Source organism: Microtus ochrogaster, linkage group LG7_11 (assembly GCF_000317375.1).
Source record: "Microtus ochrogaster isolate Prairie Vole_2 linkage group LG7_11, MicOch1.0, whole genome shotgun sequence".
NCBI lineage: Eukaryota > Metazoa > Chordata > Mammalia > Rodentia > Cricetidae > Microtus > Microtus ochrogaster.
In genome coordinates, this window is record NC_022032.1 from 752,660 (window position 1) to 771,795 (window position 19,136).

General features: G+C 47.9%; 1 protein-coding gene across 1 annotated transcript in view; it reads right to left on the reverse strand.

Moving 5' to 3' along the window:
* The window catches only part of Ikbkb (inhibitor of nuclear factor kappa B kinase subunit beta), a 47,400-nt gene that overhangs the window by 22,957 nt on the left and 5,307 nt on the right, over positions 1–19,136 (reverse strand). Inside the window, exons 3-8 of the mRNA XM_026786855.1 lie at positions 14,745–14,839; positions 13,041–13,158; positions 10,177–10,246; positions 3,711–3,799; positions 2,505–2,642; positions 517–677 (exon numbers count right to left, since the gene is read on the reverse strand). Of these exons, the coding sequence (XP_026642656.1) occupies positions 517–677; positions 2,505–2,642; positions 3,711–3,799; positions 10,177–10,246; positions 13,041–13,158; positions 14,745–14,839 (671 nt within the window). The remainder of the gene's footprint in view (positions 1–516; positions 678–2,504; positions 2,643–3,710; positions 3,800–10,176; positions 10,247–13,040; positions 13,159–14,744; positions 14,840–19,136) is intronic.

Here is a 19,136-nt window from a genome sequence, read left to right on the forward strand (position 1 = left end):
AAAAAAAATGAGGGTTATAGTACACCAAGGACTTGATGAAGATGACATGCAGGCCCCAGTCCACAGCAGATAGAGAGATAAGCTATGCCCAACAGACAAACAGCATCAGCTAGTACACGCCAAATGCAAAGCACATATATTAAACCAAATAACCCCGAATCAAGTAACATACAGCCATACAGAGAGGTGGGATATTTATAATCAAGCAGGAAAAAGGCAAGCTGCACGATTGCTGCCCGAGTTAAGAGCATGGCCCAGGAGTGTGACGAAGCCCAGACAGGCCATGCACCGGGCTCAGAAGGCTTGACGGAAACACACTGAGGAAACATCCAGGAGGGACTACCACCAGCAGAGGCTCAATGACAGGGCCATGATCTACAGGGACATGGGAGACTTACAGAAGGGCCAGGGAGTCAACACCAGGAGGAATTTGGGTTAAAATATAGTTAGTTCAATCTTCAGGTGTGGCTATGGATGGACACTTTAATTCATGTAAGTAAACAGCTTTGTTAGCACCTCGTGTGGGAAGCAGAGGGGGCCTTGGGTGAATGACGACCCCAGTGAATGTGTGCTGGTAACATGGACACCGCCATGGCAAAGGCTACAGTCTCAGACCCATGGGAAAACGGCGAAGCCTTCCCCACCGGGATGAGGGTCAGAGAGAAGGCCAAGATTTCCTAGGGGGTCCGGGTATGAATGTTGACGGTGTGTGCAGAAACTGTCCACCATAGCTCTTCCCCTCTCCCATCATCTTTGGCTTGAAGATTGCTCCTAACTAAACCCACCGCCTCTCCCCACCTCCGTGGTCAGCTATAACCTTGCCTCTCAGTTATAACACAATGAGTTTCCAAGGTGCTGTAGTTTCTCCACCAGAGAGCTCAGTCCACTTAATCCTGGTGTTCCTGCCAGTCACTGCTTCATTCCCTTGCTACCTCTAGTCAGGTTAAGTTCCTGGAGCCATACAAGGAGTCACCAATCATGGCCAGAGCATGGGCTCACCTCACTCAGTTGCTGCTGAGCTACTGAGGGCTTGAGAGGGTACTTAGCGGAATGTGTATAATAATACCACATGGACGCACTGTCTGAATTATATCCCACAGTCCTGGGAAAGCTACGTTCCATACAACAGAGGAGAAACAGTGTTCCGGGACTCTAACTGGTAGGCTAGATAGGAAACATTAACAAATTCAGGAAAACAAGACACAATTTCTTTCTTTTCTTTTTTTTTAAATATTTTTTATTGTTTATTGGTGTGAAGGTGTCAGATCCCCTGCAACTGGATCTTCAGACAGTTGTGAGCTGCCATGTGGGTGCTGGGAATTGAACTCAGGTCCTCTGGAAGAACAGTCAGTACTCTTAACCACTGAGCCATCTCTAGAGATAGAATGCTTATGATCTTTTAGCCCTGAGACCTTCAACCTTTTTTGTTTATTGAACTCAGACTCCATTATTCAACCACAATCTGATGGCTGCTATCACCAGTAATGAATCTATCACTAAGTCTTCCTCAGTGTCTGTTATCTACCCCACCCCTGCTCTATTTAAGATAGGCGCTTGCCGTGTAGTCCAGGCTGGCCCCAAACTCTGTCTTGTCTCCACCAGCCCAGTGCTTAGATTCTGGGCAAGAGCTGATTACAGCTATGCCAAACAGTGTCCCAGCCCAGTTCTTGCATTTAAATATTCGGTGCCTCCCTACTCTACTTGCACAGTTGGGGATGTGTCTAGTCCAGCAGCCGCCTTAGTCATTCTTCAGGGCTGTTCCAGAGGTTTTATGATACGGTTAAAAACCCTTAAAGTCAGTAAAGGATAACAGTTTCTCCTTTCCTTCTTCCTCCCAGTGCCTGGGCCACACTACTGTGTCTTCCTATGTGCCACGCTTTTGCCAGTTTCTCCTCTCCCCGTCCTTGCACTACCTCCCCCAACTTTGGCCCTTCACCTTTAGGCCCAGACTTAGCTAGGCCCCCTTCACACACAACACATCCTCCAACACTGTACACATCAGAGGCGCTCATGACAACGGTGGTTTCTGAGTGTCTGGATGCCATGGTGACAAACGCCTGCTTTCTTCTTGAACGGTAAGCTCTCAGTGAGCAGCAAAACACTTATATCTCTTTTCTCACTGTACTGCCAGCTCTGAGCACAAGGTCTGGTGCACAACATTCCTGAAGAATGAGTTGATCAAATATCACTCCGGTATCCAGATCACACAGCACACAGGAGAGAAGTCACGGCCCCACCTCTTCCCCACTGGTTCCCACGACCCTCCAGGAAACTTGGCCTCTATAGATAATCAGACAGAACCCTGGCACAGGGAGGTTCCAGGATCTGGGTAAAGGCACACAGGACAGCCCTTCTCACACCAGGGCAGAGACTAAATCTTTCCAGAGGGCAAAACAACACGCACATGTGTGAACTAGGGTTTGTGCACTCACACAAAAATTCTAGACGTCCACGGAGCCAGCAAGCCTGAGATGCAGGCAGGAAGGACAGACAGACCCACAAACATGAACATCACAGGGACTGAGAAGCAAGCCCTTGGGCCCATTTCTTACCAGGTATTGCAGGGTCCCCACAAAGGAAGTGCACAGACTGCCCTGATCGAGTTCCTTGGCATATCCTAGATCAATAATTTTGTGTATTAACTGGAAGAAAAAAGGGTGGGGTGAGGAGAAGAATCTGTAGGCGTAAGAGGACCGTCTCCTTTCACAACGCGAGTCTGTTTGCCATTAGAACAAAGATATTCCTGAACTCCCAAAGAATGGTGGTTCCTGAACATCTTAGAGCCACTATATTCACAGGAGAAAGTCCTCGACCAGGTACCTTTTGGGTACTATAAAAATGCTGGGCAGATGTTTTTCTTGGTTTGCCACTAATCAATTAAGAGCTTACATATCAGACCCCTAAGCCTGGGTTTATAATGGGAGAGGCCAGGCCAGACCCTGCTCAGGAAATATCCAGAATGACTGGAAGAATGAGGGTTTGGTGAGTCTGCCACAGTCATGGGCTGGGCTAGGAATTGTGAGGGAAGCCATTTCAGGAGGGATGGGCGACCCCTGGTTGAACGGAGATGGGAGACTACAGTATCTAAGCTCGTGAGGAGGTTACCATCGCACTCGAGCTGGGCAGCCATTGGCAGAGGCCACAAGTAGTTCGTGTGTAACGGCAAGCTGGACCATGCCCACGATGGGCTGATGCCACCTTTTTCCTGTCTCTTCTCAACCACACCCACAACCAACTTCAGCTCATTTTAACACCAAAAGGTGAGGCTTCCAAAACAAGTGAAAAAGAAAAAGTCTGTCTCAAAGAGGTGTTTGGTTGAGGGCGGAGGTGGAATAATAAACATTTTCCTTATCAGATTCCTGCAACGTGGGCAATTAACAATGTAATACATTCAGTATTGGAGAAAAAAATAATAAAAAAATAAAATGCCAATGTGATACAGCCAAGCTTGCCTCAGTCTGCTGGCAAGAACAGTTTGCACTGTTGTTTCAAAAACGGAAAGAAATCCCAAAAGAGAAATCCTTAAGAGTCACCACAGGGTGACTCGAGGAAATCCAGAAACAAACAACTTACAATGCTGAGTGCTCCCTTGCCAGAGATGTCTCCCAGCAGCCCCGGAGACTCCCTAAAGTCCCTCCAGCAGCCCCAGAGACTCCCTAAGTCCCCCCAGCAGCCCCGGAGACTCCCTAAGTCCCAGGAAGGCCACTCACCCGTTGCTCTCCTTGCTGCAGAACAATGTTTTCTGGTTTCAGATCTCGGTGGATGATTCTGTTTTCATGGAGGTATCTAAGTGCTGATGCTGAGGGGTGTAAAGATAAATGATATTTTATTATGTCTACAAATGCTTTTTTCCTTCAGAATTCACAAGCCTGTAAAAGACAATATAGTGCTGTCTTGACACATTTTCTGACTTCTGTTGCATAAACTCAGTGGACAGAAGCGGCAGCCTGGGGTGGACACTGCTCAAGCCAGGTGAAGGGGGCCAGGCCAAAAGAGCAGAATTTTAACTGTGAGATTTTGGTTTATCTGCTGATGGTGTAGCCCAGTTACTGCAGTGTTTGCCCAGCATCCATGAGGCGCTGAAGTAGTGCATAAAAAGACTAGCCATGATGGTGTATGGGAGCAGCTGGGAGGTGGAGGCAAGATCAGCAGTCTGAGGTCAGTCAGCCTCTAGGAAGATCAAGTCCAGCCCGCAGGAGCCCTGATTAACAAAGGGGACATAGACAAAATATATTTGGAAAATTCATGGTCAAAGATTTCACAAACAAAGCTCAGGAAAGGGTCTCAAACTCAGGTGTCTTCCTCCATCCTTTCCTAGCCTGTCCCCGCCCCCTTTATCTTTTTTCCAAATAGGGTTTCTGAACCTGGAGCTCAGCAACTCATGTGGACTGGTTTCCCAGCAGCCCCAGGGATCCTTCTACCTCTACCCCTCTCCCCAGGATGGGATTACAGGTGCAGGCTTCACCCTTTTCACTCCGGGTGCTGTGCAGATAACTGAACTCGGGTCCTCATGATTACACAGTGTGCTGACTGGTTTTACATCACCTTGAAACAAGCTGGCATTGTGTAAGAGGGGACTTCAACTGAGAAAACGCCTCCAGCAGACTGGCCTGTGGGCAAGCCTGTAAGATATTTTTTGATTGATGACGAGTGGGAAGAGCCCAGCTCACTGTGGATGGTGCCATTCCTGGGCTGGTGGCCCTGAGTGCTTTAAGAAAGCAGGCTGAGCAAGCCACGAGAAGCAGGCCAGTACGCAGCTCATCCTCAGCTTCAGTTCAGTTCCTGCCTTGAGGTTCCTGTCCTGACTTCCTGGACGATAGACTGTGTCGTGGAAGTGTGAGATGATGCGAACCCTTCCCTCCCCCCCATTGCTTTCGGACATGGTATTTCATTGAAGCGATAGAAACCTACCAAAGACACATGCCAGCACTTCACCAACTAAGCCATCTCTCCAGCTATAATGGGCAACTTCTTTAAAACAATTTAGGTGCCCAGCTATTGACTTAAAGAATGTTGATGATGCACTGCCAAGAGGACAGTATCAGACCCCACCACTTTTTTTTTTAAAGTAAGAGTTGGCATATGCCTATAACCTTAGCACAAAGATGATCATGAGATGAGGCAGAGGTCACCTAATCTAAATGTCGAGTTCAAAGCCACCCTGGTCTACATAGAGACCCTGTCTCAAAAGGGGTAGGAGATAAAAAAAATCAATAACAACACTGATTTAATACCAAGCCCTTTCTGTGACACATCACAAATGTACAAGCATATCCACATACTAATCTATACCTATACATAAACACACAACACACAGTACCACGCCTATCAGGATGGGCTGAATCATGTGGAATCTCCAGTAAACTGAGGAGATGGTCAGTCCGGCAGGCAGGGGAGGTGGCCATCCCTGCAGGCAGGGAGTGATGGGTACCTTGGCCTGTTATCATATGGATTCTGCAGAGAGATCCAGGTGCAGTACCCGAAGCAGGCAAAGAGCATCATTATGACTCTTGTCAGGGTGGTACCCACATCTACACCCAGGATCTCCCCAGGATTACAGTAAGAATATGACATCAATTCTAAGTCATATTCGTCATATAATAAACTACAACTTAGAAAACAGACTAAATCAACCAGGCTTCCAGGTAGGAAAGAGGTTTGGAAGGGGCGTGCCCATGAAATCCCGATATTCATACAAGCCTTAAGAGTCTGGTAAGCTCTTTTCAGGACACTTGTTTGAGATATGTTCCACTGGGAACACAATGGAGAAGAAGATTCGAGGAGGGTAGAGATTAGAAGAAAAAGAGACAGCGAAAAACAACAGGTAGGGGGCGGGTGTACCTTTGTGGTAGACTGTTTGGGGGTGAGGCAGAAGGAAGAAGAAGAAAAGAGAAGGAGGGATGGAGGGAGGCCAACCAATGGGTGGTCCAAGTTGCCACTGAGCAATAAAGTAAGAGATGTCTGTGCTCTTTAAAGTGCCTAGCCTACCATGAGCTGCCCAGTTTGCTGTCGGACTTTCCAGGCAAAACAGACTTAGCCTGGCTCAAGGTCTCTGGGCTAAAATGGATTCTGTGACTAACAAGCAGGGCGAAAAGCAGCAAGACCAGATGTTAGGGAGAAAGTGCAGAACCACTCTCTCACTTGCTCAGTGACCATGAAGAGCAGGATGCTGTGAGGGAAATCAAGAGTGACGGGCAAAGTCCGAGGCTAACAGACAGGAAGGCCGAGGGTCCTGGATGAGGTACAGGGGAAGGAAGGACACAGCGAGTGGGGGAATGGAGGAACAGGTTATAGGAATCCCGTGTGCAGTAGGCTAGTGACCTCAGTTGGAAACAAAGGCGGCTGGCATTAAATTTACTATGCAGTTAAAAATAATTTAAAATTCCAGATCCTGCTGCTCTTACTCCCCAGCCTCACCCCCAGAACTGGGACATGTGCCACCATGTCCAGTTTATGAGTCACTGGGCATCACGCATGCAAGGCAAGCATTCTACCAGCTGAGCCACATGCCCAGCTCAACCTGGAGAGTGTTTTTCTGTCCTTTAGTCCTTTCAGCCAGGCAGAGTAAAAAAAGTATGAAGGGAAGATTTTCAAGGGTGAGATTTAAAGGTTTATTTCTTTTTATTTCATGTGTATGAATGCTGTGTCTGCGTGCATGCGCACTATGTAGATGTCTGGTGGCCAGGGAGGCCAGAAGAGGTTCTTAGATTCCCTTGGATTGAGAGCCACCATATGGGGACTGGGAACCAATCTGGATCCCTCGTAAGGGAAGTAAATACTCTTAACCACTGACCCAAAAGATGAGATTTAAACTTGGCACTCATGTCTGGGCGTTCAGAAGGCAGGTCCAGTGAAAAAGAAGGTATCACAAAGGGATCAAGTCAAAAGAAGTTTAGGGTTCAATTTGGAAGTGACTTTTGGAGAAATATTCTGCAGACATGGATCCAGAGCTCAGGCTAGAGCACAGCCTCGGGGAAGATACAGTTGGTAGAGGTGCCACAAGGCACCAGACAGACAACCAGCAATACGGTAAAGCAGAGAGCGGCTGGTCCAGGAGAGGAAGGGGAAGGGGAGGGGGCAAGAATGAAGAGAAGACAACATGGAAGATGAGGTGTGGTCTGGGCACGTGCAGTTCTAAGGTTCAGGAAGTCACTGACCCCCTCTGACCTGACCGTTTGGGACTTCGCTGCTTCGCTGGCAGGAAGCAACACTCTTACGTTCTCTAAAGGAGTACTTAGTGTAACTGTGATTCCCGTGGGCTATTCTGGGGTCATGTTATAGGGAGGTTCATACTCTGTCCATTCCAGGATGGTTTGCCAGGATAAGGCAATGGTGGGTCAGGCTAGCTCTAGGAGGCTGCCAGGCATCTACCTGTTTTCTCATGTGTACTCTCCTTAGAGCTGCTGGAGCTGCATTTGGCAACTTAAAACTCACTGGAAGAACCCTGCTTGTGCATGTTACCTGATGACGCTCCGTGCGGGGTCCCTAAGGAATCAGGACCCAGATATTAGGGGCAAACAGATCTAACCCAGATGAGAAGGCAATGAATGTGGACTGTGACCAGGAGCATGGCTTGGCTAATTAACTGGAATAGACCAGGCAGGGAACAGTGGTGACTCCAGCAAAGAGAATGTTGCACTTGGGACGAAATATGCTCAGGAGCTGTTTCAGAAGACAAAACGGTTATGTTAACTGCGTCACTCTACGAAAAGCTTTTGAGCTGACTTAGTCGTGAGACTAAATTTGATGGTTTCATACAGAAATCAGAAATGGGGTGCGGTATGCAAATAAAACATAAATCTATCAGCAACTTCAACTGAAGTCAAAGGATAGGAATGCATCCCAGAAATGGCTGGGTTAGAAATGGGTCTGGGGAAGAGCAGGCATTTCCAGGAAGGGCATCTCACGAGACTCCCACCTATGGGGTTTGCTGGCTCCAACCTCATTAATAATCCATAGCAGGGACTGAGGGTTTTAGGGCCTGCGGGGCGGGAAAGGGAAGGGGACCACACTGGTTTACTGTACAGCATTCTAGAAAGAGCGCTGTGCCAAGAGCTGATGTATAGCATCTCATTCTGTGTTCAAGGACTCTAACGAGGTGAGCAATGCTCTCACTTACAGCTAATGAGTCAGCGCTCTGAGCATGAGTAACACGCTTCAGGCCACTTGGCTACTGAGTGGAAGGGCTGGTTTATAAGCCGGGTATTAATACAGGGATGTCCAGATTCTATCATTTAAAGAATGAGTCATCATGTATTTTAATTCCTTTCGGAACATTTGATCTTATAGATACCCACAGACAAGACGCCATATACCAGCTACTACTTCTCTCGACGCTGAAGACAAAACAGTGACCAAAGGCTCTGGTTTTAAGCAGTTTGGTTCAAGACTTGGGTAGAGCTCATGGTAGGATGCTTGCATGTTCGAGCCCGCTGCTCCACCCGCACCAAGGAGGCACTAGAGTAGATAATACTAAAGTCACCGCACCCAAGGAAGTAAAGGGCATACGAAGCAGTCATCCAGGTAGCATACATGGACCAGTCATTTAGAGAGCTTTTTGTTTTTGTTCCTTTGAGACAGGGTTTCCATTATAGCCCAGGCTATCCTCAGATTCGCAGTAATATTCTTGCCTCTATCTTCCAAAAACTAAGACTACAGGCGTGAGCCACCAGTCTCCATGTAGAGGCTTTTTCTACCTACATGACAGATGCATAAATAATCTAATGAGTAGAAGAAAAATATTTGAGAGAATGACATCCAAGAAAAAGCGGTGACCAAAGGAAGCAAATGTCGCCCAGGGAGAACAAAAGAACTTCCTGCCTCCCTCCCTCCTCCCCGCCCCCTACCTACCAGCCTGCCTTTAACCCAATCCAACAGGAGCAAATCAGTAATTTGGCTGTTGGTTTAAAGAGACAGAATCAGGTGAACATCTAAGCAAAACATGGCGGGTGAGACAGGAAGTATGGTATCGGAAGAACACGTGGAAGTCTAGACCTCAAGAGTAGACTCCACAGGTATACAGTCAGGGCTCCTCCGGCAGACACACAGGAAAATCCGAGGCCAAGAGGTGGCTGTGGCTTGCCCATGAGGTAAGACTGTAGTAATGTCACCTAGGCCTCCATGGAGCTCTACTGCAAAGGAAATGGGAGGATGCTCAGGAAGGTGAATACTGTACACATCAGACTGCTTGGATCTCAGCCTTAAGACCCACACTGGCAAAATTCCTGAAAGATGAGAGGCCCCTGGACTGCAAAGTTAGAGAATACAGCTGTGTAAGTGGGGTAAATGCTAATGGCTGGAGAACCCAAGGAAAGGATGCGTGACTTCACATCAAATTTTCTGTACAACTGGAAAAACAAACTTGGAGTGAACAAGTCATACATGTACAGGTTGAAAGAATGAAGTAGGGGAGGGCTGAAAATAGGCCATTCTCCAAATACAGGACACATGTTCAAGGAAGAACTCTAGATAACTCTAGAACCCAAACTATCAATTTGCACCAGCCTTGAATGATGGCATCATCACCATCACCATCATCATCATCATCATCACCATCATCATCATCATCTTTAAAGCCCTGAGCAAGCTCTGTGGCACTTCTCAGATTTGCTTCTCTAGGCTGACTGTCAGAGCCCCACTTCTCTAGGCGAGAGGCAGAGCTGACCGTGAGATCCCCACTTCTGTAGGCGAGAGGCAGAGCTGACCGTGAGAACCCCACTTCTAGGAGACACCACATACAGGTGTCCACAGGCCCACGTGACTCTCCTCCCTGATGCCAGCCTTCTCCGAGTGCCATAAGCTCCGGCATCTAAGGACACCCACAGTATCCGTGTATTAAAGAGAGGGCTTCTCTATGCCTGTGGCTGGCCAACACCTGCTGCTGTGAGAGTAGAGAGCCTCACTACCAGACGATGACCTAGCTCACCCGCCGTTCCAGGAAAGTAGGGAGTGGAGCCCTTTGGTGGGAAGGGAAACCTCTTCCAGGGAACGCACAGTCATTCGCACCATGACTTAGGAAGGAAGGAACTCTATCTGAGCCCTGGCTGAACTCCTCACTCACTCCTGGAGGTTCTCTCCACATGTCACCACACCCTCTGCAGAAGCAATTCCCTAGGTGCCTGACTGGACTCACGTCTACCCTGCAGGGCCTGGCTTTGTTTCTAGGGCAGGACTTACCAATGTCACTCAGCAGGGTAAGGATGGCTCCTTCCCGCAGGCCACAGCAGTTTTCAAACTGGTTCAAGTACTAAGGAGAAGATGAGAAGCGGGGTCAGTCTGGGTGGTCAGAGACCCCTGAGAAGCCCACCTGCATCTTCTGCCAGTCAGACAGCTGAGTGCTGGGACTACACCAGGGTTTAGGGGAGCTGGCTGGAGGCAGCTGGGGCAGTAGGACTTGCTCCAGGGTCAAAGTGAGGCAGCAGCCTGCAGTTATCCATGTATAACTGGCCCCGGAAGGAAGTATTTGAATCAACTTCACTACTGCTGCAACTCTAAAGAGAGTAGCTGGGGTCTAAGGTCAATAGCAACTGAGTTTGCTCTTGAGATTTCTGCAAAAAGCCACCCTCTGGCTACTCTGCTAACAGGGTCTTCCTTGGACAATCTAATGTGGGGGAATGCGCACTTGCTATGCACCTGGCAATGCACCTAGTACTGCATGGTGAATTCAGCAGACTCTACCTGTGCCACCCAGCATCATTGCCCTGAGCTCCACAGATCCCTCTCCTCTCCCTGCTCCACCCAGCATCACTGTCCTGAGTCCCACGGCTCCTCTATAGGAAGAGCAGCTGAAATCTCCATGCCAGAGGTGAAGAAACTGAGACTGGGGAGTCTAATATCAGCTGGAGCTGGGCTTTGAATGGCTCTAAGTTTACCAAGCGGCTCCACTTGCTGCTACGAGTCATCAACACTCAGACTCATGACCATCCCCGACTGCTTATCTATGTGCCACACAGTTCACTCTTCTCACGGTTTAGGTTTTTGTTTGTTTTTGAGGCTGGGTATTTTTTTTTTTTTTTTTTTTTGGACAGAGTCTCACCATACTTTGTAAGTTGATCTCAAATTCTTGAAAAAAGAGTCTCCTGTCTTTGCTACAGGGTTTCTCTGTGTAGCCTTGGAGCCTGTCCTGGAGCTCACTTTGTAGACCAGGCTGGCCTCGAACTCACAGAGATCTGCCTGCTTCTGCCTCCCCAGTGCTGGGATTAAAGGCGTGTGCCACCACCGCCCAATGAGTCTCCTGTCTTAACATCCCCCCCAGGTACAAAGCAAGCATGGTAGATTTAAGTCTTGAAATTAACTCTGAATCTGAAATTTGCTATCTACTATTCAAGCTTAGCTCGCTAGGACAGTGGTTCTCAACCTGTGGGTCACGACTAAGACCATCAGGAAACACAGATATGTGTATTACAATTCACAACAGCAGCAAAATTACAGTTATGAAATAGCAGCACAAATAATTTTGTGGTGGGGGTCACCACAGCATGAGGAACTGTGTTATAAGGTCACAGCACTAGGAAGGTTAAGAACCACTGCTCTAAGAAATAATATAGATTTTGCCCACTCTTTTTTTCTTTAAGTTTTAAAGAGAAGTAAAAGACAGGTTACCTTATTTAGGAAATGAAGAGAACAAGATCATAAAAGCCCTGGGCAGCAGGACTCTCCCCCAGTGCCATTTCAAGTGACAGCAAGGACAGAGGTCCTCTTAAGCAACCACATCCCGCCTCTCCCTAGATCACCCTGAAGTCCACGCCAAGAGGCATCCTGAAATCTCCATCCCCTTTCCCTCACCTTACGGAGTCTCTGCTGCCTGATGGGGCGAGTGTGCATCTCCACTGCGCTTCTGAGCACCCAGTCACCTGGTCACCCCACCCACTTCTCTCTCCAGCCTGACCAACTTGTCACTTGATTCTGACAGCTTACAACAGCATGGCTGTCTTCCCACCCAATGGCAGTTAGCAACTACATGAATGCCCAAGGTCAGGAAACAGGAGCATCACGGTGTTGTCATATCCTGTTCCCTAGCTACACTCCGTCAGGACTTCCCACCCCTAGCGGGAGACTCACTCACAGAAACTTTTCTTTTATGAAGGGGAAAGGCCCACAGAACAAAGGCCACAGCACATGACGTATGTCAGAAGAACTGCTATGTTAAAGGAGCTCTGAAAGAGCGCCTGGGCCCCACACTGTGAGTCTTTATAGTAAGGAGCTGAATGGAGTTATAGTCGGAGTAGATTTGAGAACAACTCACTTGGAGCTTTTATTTTTTTCCCCCACTAAATGACATGACCCAGGTTCACAGACAGTCCACCACAGCCATGGTCTGCAGATCAGCTAGTGATTTATCTAAGTAACGTCTCTGGGCCACGGCATCTACCTGCAGTGCAGGAATTCTATGTAGGTACCAATATGCTGAAACCATAAACCAGGCACCCTATAAAAGCATAAAGAGTGTCTGGGTGGCACACAGAACTGTCCCTGTGACCCGGGAGAACTGCCACTGCCCTCTGTCCAGTGTGGCTTTGGAGTGGAGAAGGCAGGACAGTGAGCAGGAAAGTGGAAACCCCACAGGTGAGTCAGGAGGACCTGGAACTGTGGCCCTGATCTCCGATGACCAAGCTGAGACTCCCTCCCACCCTCTGCGATTCTGTGCAACACTGTCACGTCTGTGAAGAAAGTCTCTTCCCATTGGACAGCAGTGACACTGACCCTTGCAGTGGCCCTAACATACCAAAGGGGGAAGAGTCTGTGTTGCGACTTCCCTCTTGCTTCCCTGGTCCAGGTCTGATGGCAAGTTTTCCTTGTCACATTAGTGATCACGTGACACAGCTCATCTTCGGCTTTCTTGCAAGCACTTTTGACTAAGCCTTCTGATTTACACTTGTGGGAACCACCCCAAAGAAGGCATAGAAGAGGGACTTCGCATAGGTGCGGTTAGTCCACTGACTGCTTGAGCTTGCTGGATGATGGTGAATGGTCTCTCCGTTTCTCCCCTCCCAGTGTCCCAGCTGACATGGACCTAAATCCCACAACCCTGGAAGACTCACTCTTCGGAGATCTCCTCCTTGGCAGTACTCCATGGCCAACAGAGGCAAATCATTGGGTGCCAAGTTCTGCATCCCCTCAGGGACATCCCGCGCAGCCACAACATTGGGATGGTTCAGCCTAGAAAGAGGGGAAAGCAATAAACATTCGAGTGATGTGGGAATGATTTTTTTTTAATCTGTTGCTTTCATTGGTTAATTAATAAAGAAACTGCCTAGGCCCATTTGATAGGCCAACCCTTAGGTAGGTGGAGTAAACACAACAGGATGCTGGGAGAAAAAAGCCGAGTCAGGAGTCACCATGATTCTCCCACTCCAGACAGATGCAGGTTAAAATCTTCCCTGGTAAGCCACCTCGTGGGCTACACAGATTATTAGAAATGGGTTAGATCAATATGTAAAAGCTAGCCAATAAGAGGCTGAAACTAATGGGCCAGGCAGTGTTCAAAAGAATACAGTTTCTGTGTAATTATTTCGGGTAAAGCTAGCATCACTACAGAGTGGCGCCGGAGTGGCGGGCTACATTCCTGGCGCCCAGCCTCCCTATTTCAACATTCGAGCTTCAGCCCAAATCCATCCCCCTTGTTCCATATCTCAGCTTCCAACAAAGGCACAGAATAACCAGTCCCCTTGGGGACTAAACAGGAGTAGTCTACTAAGTTAACATGTTAACTCAGCCTTCCTCAGCCCTGGAAACTCAAATACCCTGCAAGCATATCATGTATCGTTTCATTGTTCTTAAAGTGTCCGATTCAAGTTTTCATTGTGCTGCAAGGCTGCTTCTAACAGGTAACGACAGGGACCTTATGCCATTTAAGGGGACGGGTGATGGGAGCATGCACGTGGATATTCAATGAGGGAGGCAACTGCTCTCTCTCTCTCTCTGCTTTTTAAGAAAGGAGCAGAGGACTGGAGAGATGACTCAGCAGTTGAGACTGGGCTCTTCCAGAGGACCTGGGCTTGAGTCCCAGCACCCGCGTGTTGGAGCACAACTGTCAACCGGGTTGGAATTCCAGTCCCAGAAGGTCCAACTCCACTTTTGGCCTCCTCAGCACCAAGCATGCACGTGGTATCCAAATGCAGGCAAGACTCATACGTGTAAAAATTAAGTCACTTAAAGAAACGAAAGAAGTGAGCGGAGGGAGCATCTTCTTGGTTGCTTCAAGCTAACTCTTACAGCGCTCACCTACAGGTCACAGCAGTGGGAGGAGAGCATCCACCCAGGACAGAAAGATCCTGTCCCCACACTGTGTGGGTATCCACAGAGGGCAAACAGCAGCAGAGGGTCACATGCCACTCTGGAATTAGAAGCATAGGGAAGACAAGGATATTTTTGCTGAAAAATAAAAAATCACGATTGACAGGGTCTCATGTTACCCATGCTGGTCTCAAATTCCTGGGCTCAACTATTCCTCCAGTCTCCAGCCTCCCAAGTTGTTGGGCCTATAGGAGCACAGCACCATGCTTAGCTGTGATGGCTATCTTAAATTTAATATAACAGGCCTGACCACAAACTCAATGTAGTATTTAAGTGCTACTCCTTTAGAAGCCCTGAGGACAGTCACCTCTCTGGATAGCCTGGCAGTGTCCTGATGGAAGAGACTTAGGGTTCTTTTCTAGTACGACAGGGAGAGCGTGCTGTGCTTCTCCTTCCAGCATCACAGGGCTGTGGAAGTGGCTTCCCCAGATATGGGCGCAGGTCCTCACCTTCTCATGATCTGGATCTCCAGGCACCAGCGGTCTCTGTTCTTCGGGCTGAGCTCCTGCCGGCACTGTTTGATGGCAATCTGTTCTCCTGTCGCCTACAGAAAGGGCACACTGGGCATCAGAACGATTAACGACCAAACAGACGACCCCCACAGAGCCCTGCCAGCCACGCAGGTAGCCTAAGGAGCACCTGGACCGTCTGGCTGCTCTCTTTACTGTCCCCACATTGCAGCTTGCTCATCTCCTGTGTCCTCTGCCCATCCAGGGAACACAGATCCTTCAGGCCTTGCTCTGACCCTCTGTCTTCCACAAAAGCTCTGTAGCAAATTTCTGTCCAGGGACGACATCTCTCTCCATACCCCAACCATTGCCATATTAGGTTAAGCCATACAGCATTGCTGGTGACTGGCCATTTTCACGTGTGAAAATGGCATTTCCATGTGATTCAACTTGACATTGTCACAGTGGATATCTCCATGCTTTTGTACAAGAGTTTTTCTCTTCAGAGACGAGTATAGGGTAGTCAGTAGGACACAGGACAGCTCAAACTCCACCTTCTTTCACCAGCTATGCAGAGACTGTGTCTTTACTTAAGAAACAAGAACACTGGCCTGCCACTATTCAAAGCTGAAATGAAGATGAGGACCCATAGAGGGTATCCTCCAACTCTACAGGAGGACAGTTCTCAGCATGACGCATATACTCTTCAGAAGCTCGGCTTCATTGTTAATTGACATACTTCTTTACTTTAGAATGGTCTAGTGAAGCCAAGTCTGATAATCACTATGGCTACAAGGATGACATCGGATTTCTGATCCTCCTGGTTCCCCCTCCCAAGTGCTGGGATTACAGGTGTACATGTACCACCGTGCCAAGTTTAGATGTGCTGGGGATCAAATCCAGGGCTTTGTGAACACTGGGCAAGCGTTGCACCAACTGAACTACATTCTGTAGCACAAACAATAAAAACCCAGAGACAGATAATGGGGTTCGAGAAGATCAGAAAAGCAAAGCAGTCAACCACTAGAGAGACCGTTTACCTCTACCAAATCTTCAGACCAAAGGGGCAAGATCCTGTCTCCACAAATCCTCAGACTAAAGACTCCAGTGAGTTTCTGTCTCTTCCCCTTCATATTCCTCTGCCCGACCATATTGCTCTTGTCTCCACCTCCCTAGTGCTGGGATTAAAGGTGTGTGACTCTCAAACACTGGGGTTAAAGGTGTGAGCCACTACCACCTGGATCCCTTTCTAGATCTTGTGTAGCCCAGGATAGCCTTGAACCCACATAGATCCATCTACATCCCCCACCCCACGCCCTCAGTACTGAGGTTAAAGGTGTGTGCCACCACTCCTTGGCCTTAGTTTTGCATTCTGATCTTCAGGCAAGCTTTATTTATTAAAATACAAATAAAATATCACTACAACATTCTCAATCTCACTGTGGTTTCTTCAATGGAAAAATCTGTATTTTGTGACTTAGCGGGGTGACTGATTCCTGAGGCTAACAGACGTCTCTTTGCTGTATATAGTCCAGGGGAACATGAAGGATGGAAGAGTTCTGAGGCTGTGGTTTTGGCGGCAGTGGCAGCAGCAGCAGCAGCAGCAGCAAGAAGCCCTGGGGTGAGGTGTCCCAGAGTCAAACGTGGCAGCCTCAAGCAAAGCTGAAGGACAGTAGTTATTAGACTCCCTATTCACAGTGACACCGGCCAGTTCACTGTGAACAGCTATAAAGACTCTCCATTTAATACTGCACAGTATAAAAACGCCTACAGTAGGGACAGGAAGGTAAAAGTTTATCCTGCCTGGAAATCTCTCATCTGGGAAGCCTAGCACGAGAGCTTCAGCAGGGCTTCCCGGTGGATGTCTCACGGTTGATGCAAGCACCTACCTGAAGATGCTTTACTATGCTCTGCCAAGGACTACTCCGGAATGTTCTCTCTGAATGATCTAAGCGCCCAATTTGATAGTGCCCTGTTATCCACCTCTACGTTATTTCTATTTGTTCTTTCAGTTTTGCTTGCTACTCACTTAAAAAAACCTCACTCATTCAACACTGATGGTGGGTTATTCTCCATACAGAACAAGATTTCTGCTTCTACATACAGAAGGTGAAGGACTGAAACCTCTAAAGACCTTCAAAATCAGGCACGGTCAACACAGCTAAGACTGTTGGCCCTGTGATGTAATCAATGTGGGACTGGAATTGACAAGAAGACCGTGGCAAGACTTCCCAATGTCCAGGAGGATAGCGCCCAAGTCATTAGGATCCAACTTGCCTCATATTTATCCAAATGGCCAAAACTCCTGCAAGGGCCTGGGCCTACCTGGTGATGGGAGGAAAATGGAACTCTCCAGACACAATGGGCAGTCATCTAATGTGATCACCAATCAACAAATCAACCCTAAAATTGTGGTGAAGGCTGAAAACTTCAGAAATGAGATTGGTCATTAGTACTCTGATGCCAGAGCACAAATATTACAAAACGTCTAAAACAGTCTCAGATCTGTTTTGACTCCAAAACTAGGGCTTATGGTGTCCAAGAGGCACTTACTTCCATGCCTACTTTTCTGGTATGTTCTAAGTATACAACCAAAGCCACAATGCTGGAGCAGGGTCCCTACCCACAAACCCCACACTCACTATAGGAGTCACTTCCCATCTTCCCCAGAGTCCCTCTCACCCCTAGACAATACCGATCTCTTCTCTGCTTGCATGGATTTCATAATTTGACATTTCATGTAAACCGAGTCACACATGTATAACTTTAGACAGACCTTCTCAAAGGTCTTCCAGACTTCTTAAAGAAGTGAGATGCATTTCTGTAGGGCGTTTGTGCTGCAGCTCCGTTCCACTTCGGTGACTTCAACAGCCCCTCCGGCCGGCCCTCAGGAGGTGTATTAACTGCCCCTGCATCCCTCTTTCCTTTCCTTTGTTAAAGATCCTGATTGTAAGCATGGATTCCCAGACTCTCCCACGAGCTGGCTTCCTTTATATACGGTAGCTCCTACTGATGCTGAATCAATCACCGTGGCTCACAGTCGAACCGAGGGCGAAGTCCATCTGTGGTCTTCAGGAGTGAGAGGCCATGTTAGGAACACGTTTCTCTAGTTGGCGTACGTTCTTAGAAGCCATAGCTTGGACAAGCCATACCTCAAGGTCATGAGCCCCCAATTTGTCTCAAACTGACTGGAACTTAGTTTCCAGTTTTACTGATCCAAATTTCTTCTGTTTTGTCAATTTGATATAAGCTTGAATCATCTGGGAACCTTAACCGAAAAACTGACCCCATCTAATTGCCTACAGCGAAGCCTGTGGGGTATTTTCTTGATTAATGATTGAAGTGGGAGGGCCCAGCCCACTGTGAATGGTGTTGCCCCATAGACAGGTGGTCCTGGGCTTTATAGAAAGGCTGAGCAAGCTACAGAAAGCAAGATAGTAAGCAGCATTTCTCCATGGTCTCTGCTTCAGTTCCTGCCTTCAGGTTCCTGCCTTGGCTTCTTTACATGAAGAGCCTGTAAGCCAAATAAACCCTTTCTTCCCCAAGTTGATTTTGGTCATAGTGGCTATCATAGCAACAGAAACCAAATTAGGAATTTCTCCAACTTGCTAGTAAGCAGACTCATTAAATAGAATACAATTTAAAAATAGTCTATATTCTCAATAAAAGGGAAAGGGCCAATCGTATTGGCTATATTGAACATAGCTGATTTTTGAAGGCCTGTTTTTTGCCTTTTACACAAAAACACAAACCTTGTGTATGACCGTGTATTATAAAGTGTGAAGAGGGTGGGGGTAAGGAAAGACATGTTCAGGATGCTGGCAGCCACCAGAAGGGGACTGCACAAAGGGAGCTAGAAGGCCAGTCTATAAAGGAAACAGAAGGGTCACCCTGCGCCCTGTAGTTAGCCTCCTAACAATCCAGGGGAAACTCACAGGAAGTGCAGACGTCCCCTTAGAACTTCATTCCAGGGAGCGCAATCACTTACAACCACCCAAGTAGCAACAGTGTGATCGGGATATAGTCGGAAGTCAGATCCTGCCCGAGATCAATGTTTCAGGGGGGGGAAATGGTGTGAAATTGAGCCCAGAAAGAGCCTATGGATGGTACCTAGGCTGGAGAGTCAGTTGGTATGGAGGCACTAGCTACCACGGGTTCTGGAGACCCAGAGCGGTGTGCTGGGTGTTGTTCAATCTCATCAGAGAAGTTTCCACATGCAGTGAATGGCAGTTAACACAAAGGTCCACAGCTGATCAACATCAAGAGCCTGGAATGCTCAGCCCTAAATGAGACACCTACATCACATCCCTCTTCCCTAAACTCAGGAGTCATCCTGGAAAGACTGTAAGAGCCAGAGACTACAACAAAAGTATTTTCAGGACCAAGGAGGCC